We start from the raw sequence: 10,563 nt of genomic DNA on the forward strand, positions 1-10,563 counted from the left end.
GTGGTTTCCCTAGTATTTGCAATACTATTTTCCATAACTATTTTGTGCTGTAATTTCCAGGATTTCATTGTAAACAGAGATCAAATGCATACTTAGCAAGCCTGATTCCTGAATTGTGATAACGGCCAATGTATGTGGCTTCCCTGTGGTTCCTGAGATTGTCATCTCACTGTGTGAAAAAACAGTCCTTTGAGTTCACCTTCATTTGTCTTAATACCGCTCTCATTTTCAAGAGTACAAAATGCATTTCAAGTTCAAATGATCTATGTACTGTGAATAAGAAAGCAAAACAGCTATGCAACTATTGTCAGAGCTAGGGATAATAAATACATTTTCTATTAGTAGTAAAGGTAAACAATATTACTAGACCATCCTTCCTAAATGGTTCAGGGTAGTTTACATTAAAATTTAAGCCATTTTGTATATTAAAACAAAATAACACAGGAAAAGCAACATAACATTCATATTAAAGCCATTTAAAACTGATCAACATTATTAAAAGCCAGGCTCACTCTTTTAAAGGCCTCCAAAAAAAGTAGAACCCTGAAATTTCCCAGGAATGCATCCTATCTGTTAGGAGTAACGACGGAGCAGACTCAGCACCAAGTTGCCACCAGATAAGCTGGTAGCATCTAAAGGTGGAGTATTCTGTCAATACTAATAAGCTGTAGGAAAGTTTTTCTAACATTTGCCTTTTTGCTATGCAGCTTTCCAAGATATATGGTTTTCTGCTACAGAGGTTGGGCTCAGAAGTACTTTGAAATGGATATTAATAGATTCTATTAAGTAAGTTTCCACCTGTCTCATGATAGATTTTGTTTGATGGATCATGAAATCAAACTCTATAGTTTTCCCATTGACTTCAATAATGCTTCATCTATAAAAATGGCAGAAAAAAAAACTAAAGCCCATTTTTCTAGTAAGTATGATTTCTTTCAGATATACCTCTTTTATAAACATGTAATGTTTATTTGGTTTTGTTTCAGCTAAAATGCAACAGCCTTGCCTCCTGCCGTCAAAATTAGCCAGTGAATACAATTTGAAGGATTTCCACCGAAACCCACTAGTGAATTTTCCAAATCTACCCTTAACTAAATCAACAGACGCTTTTCAGCAAGAAGAGAAGACCCAGTTCAGCTCTGTGCATCAAATTTCAAAAAGCTGTCTCAAGCCTCCAGCAGCCATGGGTTTCAAGAAGAAAGGCAGAAGTTTGCCAATTGGTATCTATCGAAGTTGGGAGATTTTAGAAAGTGCCCCGAGTATGCCTATGTGGCCAAGATCCCATTCTCTTGGAGATCTTCATGGAAACATTGGCGCTGATAATATAAAATCAGTGGATACCTTACCTTTGGATTCAACAAAAAAGTCAACTGATTCTGAAGATGTTGAGCAGATGATAAAACTGATGATGGCTAATCAAAGAAAAGGGGTTGTTGATGCACTTAAGGGGGAAAAAAAGGAATTCCATTTCTCAGCAACCATGCCTTCTACTAGAATGCTTCCTCGGTGTTTGACTCAGAATTGTGATATTCGGACATCTTCACTTTCATATGGTATGACCTGGACTCCTTTTGAAAGCTGTAAAAAAAGCACCCTTGATCTTGGAAAAGCTAATCGTTCTATTTCCAAAGAGAATATGGAAACTGATCAGAAGGATATGGGTGAAGCAAAAATGCAACCAAAAGCATCTTCACAGCCACCACCAGTCCCTGCAAAAAAAAACAGAGAACGCATTTCTAATGGACACTGTCATCTCCCCTCAGCCCTTTCTTGTTCAGATGTACCATCCTTGCCAGCAAAAAAACTTACCCCATCTGGGTCCTCCAGTTCCCATGAACTGACTGCATACAGAACATTTCCTGATCAGGAACCCAAAAGTCCTTCCAGCATAAGGCCTCCTTGGTTGTCAGACCTTCCAGAAACAGCTAGTGTCCAGCAACATGTGTTAAAGCTAGATCCTTCTTCAGTAAGGAAGATATCCTGTAACAGAGGACTGGATCTTGAAATGTTGATAGAAAGCAAGCTGCAGTCTGAAGATATTGATCTTACAGAGGAGCCATATTCTGACAAGGTGCTGGAAGATTAAAATTTTCCTAACATTAATTCTTTTGAATGCCTTTTCAATTTTTTTCACTTTTAGAATGTCTTTTATCATATCCCAAATGTATCCATATATTTTAGCAATCATATGTAGGCATACAGTGTCCCATGTAGTGAGTAAGCAAGAGTAATTACTGTATACCAAAAATGTAACAGAAGTTCCAAATCCTAACTCTGATGTAGTTTCCATGTGGTGAACATCATCTGTATGGCAGCACATAATGGACTACCAATAAAGGCCATTATCTATATTGCCCACGGGTATGTAAAATTAGCCTTTGTCAAAGGAACAAATCATAGTTGTTTGTATATTTACTTAGATTGGACTCAATCAAGCAAAATTAGGGACATCTCTTTTTTTGATGCCTTCAAGTCATTGTTGACTCCTGGGGACTGCCTGGACAAGTTCCTGCAGTTTTCTTGGTAGGATTTTGGAAGTGGTTTGCCATTGCCTGCTTCCTAGGGCTGAGAGAGAGTGACTGGCCAGTCACTGGCTTCGTCCCAAAGGTGGGACTAGAACTCCTGGTCTCTCAGTTTGTAGCCTGGTGCCTTACCTACTACACCAGACTAGCTTTCTAGGGACATCTTAGTTCCATCTATTTTAGTGACAAAGTTAAGTGCATATTGAAGTGTGCCTTTTTAAAGTGCTTTCATTTCAGTTGGTGAGGCCCTTTACACCAATGATATCCTCAAGACCACCCTTCCCCTATGTGATGCCTTTCAGGTATCTCAGGTTTAACACTCATAACCTCAATCTGCATGGAAATTATGGGAAATACATTTGGAGAGCAACAGATTAGGGAAGGTTGCTTAAAATATCTCATTTCAAAAGCAACACAAAGATTACATAGCAAAGTAAGTCTCCCAATAATTTTCTTAAGGCTTGTTAAGAAATAGTTTTACTACCTAATCATTCACAGAAAACTCTTATACAAACTACTGAAAAAAATTAATCAAATCATAAATAAAGATGTGCATCTGGAAAGAACAGTTGCCAAGCTAAACTTCTTATAGTTTTTTAAGGAACCATTATTTAATACCTGAAGGAACACTTTGGCTAACTAGAATTTTATTTGGTATTACTTGGATCTTCTTCTGAAAATCTGCAGCACGGCCGTTGTGGGATTCCTGAACCTTTGGTGCAAAGATATGCTGAAGACTTAGATCAGCCTGAAAAGGATGTTGCTACGAACCTGGACCAAATACGGGTGAAGCAGCTGAGAAAACAGCACCGTATGGCAGTAAGTCTGCACTGAATGCACTGTGGCAAGTTCAAGGGCCTGTGATAAAAGCAAAGAAAAACTGAGTCTTTTGGGTATTTTGCCATTTCTAATTGCAGGTTGGAAAAGTATCCCTTGAATACACTGCACATTAAAAAATGATCAGCGTATCTTTTTATGTTTTTTAAAAAACCACTCACATATAAAACTAGCCTAATCTTTGGTTTCTTGGCAATGGTGACAACTGCCAACTTTTGCAGTGCTAGTGAAGGACTGATAGGAAAGCTACTGGCAACTCTCTCATAGTCCTTGACAGATGGTGGAATCTTAGATTACACCCTGCCTATCAGTCTCCTCCACCAGCAGTGAGTAAGCCTCACAGGAGTTGCTCCCAATGTATCACTAGCATCCTTGCCTTAAAAGACTTCTTGATCATGTTTTCTATTTTTTAATGTGCTGCTTCCACGGGGGCTATTAGAAGCTGATGCCATGAAGCAGATTACCATTTCGTGTGAAATTCCAGGTGACCATTCACCATAAGCGTACAAGAATTTGGGTGTGTACTTTTGCATTATGTAGTTTAAGGAAGGCATTACTGAGGTCACCACAAAGAACTCTGGAAAAACATTATCCAAAGAATAATTTAGTGCTCTCACCATGCCACTTCCCCAAGGGAAAAACTGAAGCATCTTCTCACATTCTCTCACTTGTATTCAAGTTGCATATGTATTCAAGTTGAATTCAGTAAGTCTAGCAGCTTTTTTATACATGAAACAAATTGCTGTTACTTTTTGCAAATCAGAGAAAAGGCCAAGCAACTGGTTGAATTCTCTTTTCTTTTGCTACAGATTCCAAGTGGCGGCCTCACTGAAATTTGCCGAAAACCTGTATCCCCTGGAAACATCTCTTCCATAACTGATTGGTTGGTTTCTGTGGGCCTCCCAATGTACTCAGTTTCTCTCAGAGCTGCAGGAATCCATGATTTAAGTAAAGTGCCTTCTCTGTCACAAACTTTGCTTCACGAGGCCGGCATCACTGAAGAGAGGCATATAAGCAAGCTTTTAGCAGCAGCAAGACTTCTGAACCCAGAGACAATTTAACCTATTCTGGAATATAGTATCTTTCTGTTGGAAAACCTACCATTTCTTTTAAAAGCAATTTCATCATTAATTGCCCCAAAAAACAGTTTTGGGAACAAGCAAATCTGGTCCTTCAGAAGGCTGGAGATCTTTATGGTTTCATCCTGCTCCATATAAAGCTGTAGAATTGGCTGTCCACGACAGGGAAGCGGTATGACCTGTTTTTTCCTCAAAGAAAAGGCACAACAAATTATATTAGTTTGCTAAGGACTCCTAAGCTTGCTTTTGGCCATTAAAAAAAAGAGAACTTTCTATATTCTTGAAAATTCAACAAGAACAACAGCAAACATCTTCAGTTTTTCTTCCAGAAATGGGGGGAGGTAGCAAATAGTAGGCCTCTAGATACTTTGGTTCCATTCAAAGGCTAAAGTGTAGCTAACTGACCATTAAGGATTTTTAGCCCTAAATGTACATTCAAATTCATGTATCCTACTGAGGGAAAATATAATTACGAGCAAACATATTAAGGATTAATTCTCTAATAGAGGTTCTTTCCTCATCCTTTCCATTTCAGCTATTTATATAAAAATATATTCATAAAGCTCTACCTTCCCAGTAGTTTCCCAGATGCCGGAACTGGAAGTCAGAGGTGATGAACACATAGCTTTTGAACTTCCCCACAAACAGAAGATGAGGCATAGACCAATAGTTGAGGGCCCCAGATTTCCATCTGACTGTAGCTAGGTCAGAGTTCCAAACTAGGTATAGCTTACCTATTACTCATTGCAACTTACCAATTTTTTTAAAGCTCCTTGTTTAGAATAAAGGTAATTTTGTAAAGTTTTGTTTAGCAACCAGTTTTGATTTGCCTTAAAATGCTTTTGAGCAGTTTACTTACCAGCCTCCAGGTTTATAAGACCTTTCATTGTTGCAGTTTTAATTTAGCAACAGACTTTTAGTCTAAAGATTTCCTGTATCTCATAACATCTCCTTTTGTAAAGTTGCTTTTTTGAAATCACAGACTTTAGTTCTCAGGCTAACAAGATGTTTATAGCAATTAATGTTTGTTGGCATTACTAAAAGGCTGAAAGATACTTTGCCTTTTGTATGTATATAAATATATAAATATGATAAAAATGCTTTTCCATGTTAATTGCAATTTTGTGTACTGTGATGCAGTGTCGTTCGGTTTGCTGCAGCTTTGACTTGGTATCCTGACCAAATCAATGGGACATTGGTTCCTCCTCCTGCCCCAAAAGACAAAATTACTGACTAAATAAGCAACATACCACCCATCACCCAGAGAATCAGAAAAATAACTCAGTTTCAGTTATTTTGGGGGGGGGACCCTCAAGCTATAATTCCTGTAAAAGTAGGTAAAGCATGTCTATTATTAGGTGTTGAAATGACTTACTAGAATGGGCTGCTGGAGCAAACTGGTTTTGTTTTTTTTGTTTTGCAGTACCATGTTCTTGTTTACTAAAACTATTAAACTATACAGTGTAAAATCTCTTCCTTGTTTCTGTGGATATAGATAAACTTTATTTTTGTACATGATCAGACATACTGTATACCAAATAAGCTTGACACTTCGATTGTCCAGTAGTATCTACTAACTACTAACTAGCTACAATAATGAAGGCTTTTTCAGGATAAGTAATGCCCCAATAGTTTGAAGATGTAATGGACTCGGTCTGAGCCTGGGAACACAAAGCCTGATTTCACTTAGGTTCTCATCACCTCTCTGTGCCTCCCTTTGCATTACCTCTAAAACGGAAATAGTTTTACTTCAAAAGTGCAATATTCAGCTTAGAACATTTCCACAAAGCATAATATTGCCTTTCCAAAAACTCTTTCTCACCAGGTATCTTTCTTCTTCCTACTTTCTTTAAGATATTTATCAGGTATTTGAGGAATTTTACAAAAAAAAAAAAACCCTCACCTTTCCAACTTTCACCTATTTTATCTGTTTACTCTGACAAGCACAAAAGTGATTAAAGATTTCTGCTTGCTAAAGGAAAAAAGGATTGCGGTGAGTATTTCTTCACATATACAAATTTATTATTTTTTAATTAAATGAATGAATGACCATATATGCAGAGAGATATAGTGCTCTGCATCTAGGTTGTGTGGTTATAAACTTGTAAGATTTGCTGGATTTTTCATCTATTTGTAATATATGTACATGTTAATTTAAAAAAAAAATTATTACCATAAATGGTGATCCAGTGGATGCTGAAAGTGAGCCACAGAAATATGTCAGATATAAACAGTGCCATTATGGGTTCATGTTTACAGAATCACAGAATGACAAAAAAATCAATATTTTATACATCTCAAGAATTATATTCATGAGGAAGGAAACAATTTGTTAATCTGGGATCAGAGGGTTTTTAGACACCATTCATGCACGAATCCAGTGCCAGTTTTATTGATATTGCTATATACTGTTTAAAAATAATTTTAATGTGTTGTTTAATCTTTTGTTTCACTCAGACACACACACACACACACACACACAGACCCAATTCTTATGTATAAGAATTACATATTATTATAGTATACAACTGACGCAACTGCTGACCATTTCCCTGGTATTCATATTGATTCTGATAAAGCGTTAAATAATTTAGTATTTCATGTTGTAGAGGAATTCTAGGTGACACAAGAACCCCTAGGTTGGAAACCATCAACATTAAGCTAGACTCTTGTATTGATCTTCTGCAGACAAGAGGACCATTTTAATATATACGGAGGATGGTTTTTAACCAGCAGTTAATCAAAGAGTCAGCAGGGCATGCTTCACAGTCCTCCTGAGTATTGTTCTAATTATAAGTTTGCCTTTGGGTGCAAGTGGTAATGCTGTAAAAAAAGATATCAGAGCACAAATCCTCATTAATCTTATTTATGCAAACTGTAGTGGAGCAATAAAGGTCAATTCACCAAGTCATAGCTGTACATATGTATTGTATTATTTTTAAGCAACATATTTTGTTCATGCTAAACCCTAACTGCAATCTCTCTTTGGGAATTAAAAAAAAAAAAGCAAAGTATGTAACAACTAACAAAAGTTGCACTTTCTGTATATGAATCAATATTTAAATAACTTATTTTTCTCCCATTTACTGTTCTTAAATAATGTAAGTAGATGTAATATACCAGCATCAATATGTTCTTGCAATTTGCTTCCATCAGAGAAAGTTGTGTAAAGAGGAAAAAAAGAAAAAAAAATCATACAGATGTGTAAAGATTACTGTGCTGTTTTACTTAGAGAAAAGAAGCAACAAAATGACTTTTCTGTATATGAAAACAATTCTATAATTATGTTCTGTTGTTCACAGGAAAATAAAATTCATGTTCATACATGTATTTTTAATGTTCTTTTACACACTGCAATAAAAATTGAACTGAAACAATAAGGCAGAAAGAAGGGTAGAATTTTGCAGAAGTGATACGTTCCAAAGAGCCATCAGCTGTTGGAAAAGTGCTATTTCTTCCCCAGCGGCCTGGCACATAGGCCTCATGGCGCCACAGTACACCGCTGAAAGGTTCAGCCAACGAAGGTTCACTGGTGACAATGTTTCACGGACCACCTGGGAAAGGGAAAACTGAAGAGACATGTGGAGGATCATTCCTAGCCCCTTTGTTCCCTGGATGTACTCTCAACAAAGAAGATTATGCCAGCCATGGGGGCAAGGTGGCCATTTATTATGAAACCTATTTTGCAGAATTCTTTTCAATACTTTGTGTATTCGGATGACTGTTGGTATGCTCCATTTTAAGATTATATCCAGTCTTAATAAATTAAGATTAAACCAGTCTTAGGATTGGGAACTAGGATCCTTCAGAGTATAGTCCTGGGGAGAGGGAGCTGTCAAAGCACAGCTTCCAGTCTGGCCCTAATCTCTCATCATTTGGAAAATCACTAAAAACACATCTTTTTCATTAGGCTTTTAATTGTTTTTATGTTTATAACTTTTTATTTTGCATTTTTTTAAAAATTGACAGTTATCCTGGATATTGACTTGAATACAAAGTTGTGCTGAAAATTAAATGCAAAAAAATATAATTGGCATGTACAGGTAGTCCTCACTTAACAATGGTAATTGGGACCAGAATTTCTGTCATTAAGCGATGCAGTCATAAAGCACGATGTCATGTGACCATGCCACTTAGTGATGGCAGTTTCAGCAGTCCCTGGTTACCGTTGTTAAGCAAGAACCTCGTGTGATTGTGACTTCCAACTTCCTGACAGCTTTCCCATTGACTTTGCTTGTGGGAAGCTGGTAGGGAACATCGCAAATCGCAATCATATGACTGTGAGACACTGCAACAATTGGAAATCTGAGCCAGTTGTTGAGCACCCGGATTGTGATGTGACCATAGGGGCACTGCAACAGCCAGAACTTCAAGGACCGATCATAACCACTACTCATTCAGCACTGTCACAAGTTTGAATGGTTGCTGAACAAGTGGTTGTTAAACAAGGACCACCTGTAGACCATGGATCATGGGTAGTCAGGTTATCTTGCTCTAAAGCAGGCAGAAATTGACAGACAAGCTGAAGTAGCCTATAATGAGAAAAGTTTAAGGGGTAAAGAGAAGGAATGAGTAAGATGGGATAGATTGAGGAAAAGGAATTACAAACAGTAAGATTGAAAATGCAGTAAAGGTCTATACCACTGTTTTTCAAACTTGGCAACATTTAACATGTGTGGACTTCAATTCCCAGAATTCCCCAGCCAGCATCTTAAAGTTGCCAAGTTTGAAAAACACTGGTTTATACAATACATTGTTTTTCTCATCCTTCCCAAATTGTTACTTACTATCTCCATTAAACAGCTAGCCTTTATTTAGTAAGGCAATGATTGCTAAACAGAAAACTCTCTATTCCTTGCCCAGACCTTAACCCTAACCCCAAGTTATTGCTTCCAGTGCATGACCTAGTTTATATTTTTGCTCTTTTGCTTACCATTAAATACAACAACCAGCAAATGTTCTGTATTTAGTAAAAATACAGTGAAAAAGTATATTTTTTACACAATTTAGATAAAGTATAAAAAGTAACTCATAGTAAAATTCCATTCCATTAAGTCACCCTAATGGTATTAGTTCCTATGATGCAAACACCTATTTCAATTTTCAGTGTTGAAGGCTGTTACATATATTTACAAACATACAATAAATATATAGTGGAAAAATATGGTCCTGACTAACAGCTACCTATGATTGCAACTAATTTATACACTGATCAAATTGAGTATATCAACTGCCATTTTGCTATTGTTTTGAAAATTCCCCTGGATTGCTAATCTTATTGATATCATCTTTTAATACTTATACACGCTCAAGATGGCTTCCAATGAAATAAGACCTCACAATAAAACCTGAATATAAGGACAAAAGATAGCAATTGCAATGAAATACAAAGGAACAGAGGCAAATTAAACTTCAGGAACTTTATGAGGCAACGCCTTTACAGGTAGACCTTGCTTAATGACTGCCCTGTTTAGGGACCGTTTGAAGTTATGACAGCATTGAAGAAGTAACTTTACAAACAATCCTTGCACTTACAACTATCACATCCCTGTGGTCATGTGATCAACATCTGCACACTTCACAGCCAGCTTCTGACAAGCAGAGTCAATGGAGAAGCCAGCAGTAAAACTGCAACTCACAGTCACGTGATGTCTTAATGACCGTGGCTGATTCGTTTAACAACCGTAGAAGTGACATTGTAAGTCCAGTGCAATCACATGTTTCTCTTAGCAACTGTGTTGCTTAGCAATGGAGTTGCCAGTCCCAACTGTCCCACTAAGTGAGGACTACCTGTACTAAGTGATAGAAGATAAGATGGGGACTCCCACCTATCTAGTAGGGTGTCCCATAGTTGAAGAACAGACTCTTAGAAAAGTCCCACCTAAGTCAAACAAACCTCTTTCAGATTTAGGTAGCTGTCAGGCAGCCACTTTTCAACCTTATCAATAATAAAAATAGAAGAAATCAGCACAAATTTTGAGCATTCTTCCTTTGCAAAGTTAGATTGGCATCCATCTTCATCACTGACTCAGCAGTTCATTCCTGCAAGAGGACAATGTTCCAGCAAATGGGAAGAGGGCATTCCCTGCAGGCATTGTTATTCTTATACACAGCCACAGGCTGTA

General features: G+C 37.2%; 1 protein-coding gene across 4 annotated transcripts in view; it reads left to right on the forward strand.

Moving 5' to 3' along the window:
• The window catches only part of LOC103054560 (SAM and SH3 domain-containing protein 1), a 604,492-nt gene extending 596,724 nt beyond the window's left edge, over positions 1-7,768 (forward strand). For all 4 annotated transcript variants that reach the window (XM_088141819.1, XM_088141817.1, XM_088141828.1 and 1 more), the window contains 3 exons: positions 987-2,071; positions 3,210-3,341; positions 4,169-7,768. In XM_088141819.1, the coding sequence (XP_087997945.1) occupies positions 987-2,071; positions 3,210-3,341; positions 4,169-4,420 (1,469 nt within the window). In that variant the 3' untranslated portion in view covers positions 4,421-7,768. The remainder of the gene's footprint in view (positions 1-986; positions 2,072-3,209; positions 3,342-4,168) is intronic.
• Positions 7,769-10,563: the final 2,795 nt, after the last annotated feature.

The sequence above is a fragment of the Python bivittatus genome, unplaced genomic scaffold (genome assembly GCF_059951505.1).
Source record: "Python bivittatus isolate LINGU-HERP-01145 unplaced genomic scaffold, Pbiv_v1 ctg000020_np1212, whole genome shotgun sequence".
In the NCBI taxonomy this organism is placed as follows: Eukaryota; Metazoa; Chordata; class Lepidosauria; order Squamata; family Pythonidae; genus Python; species Python bivittatus.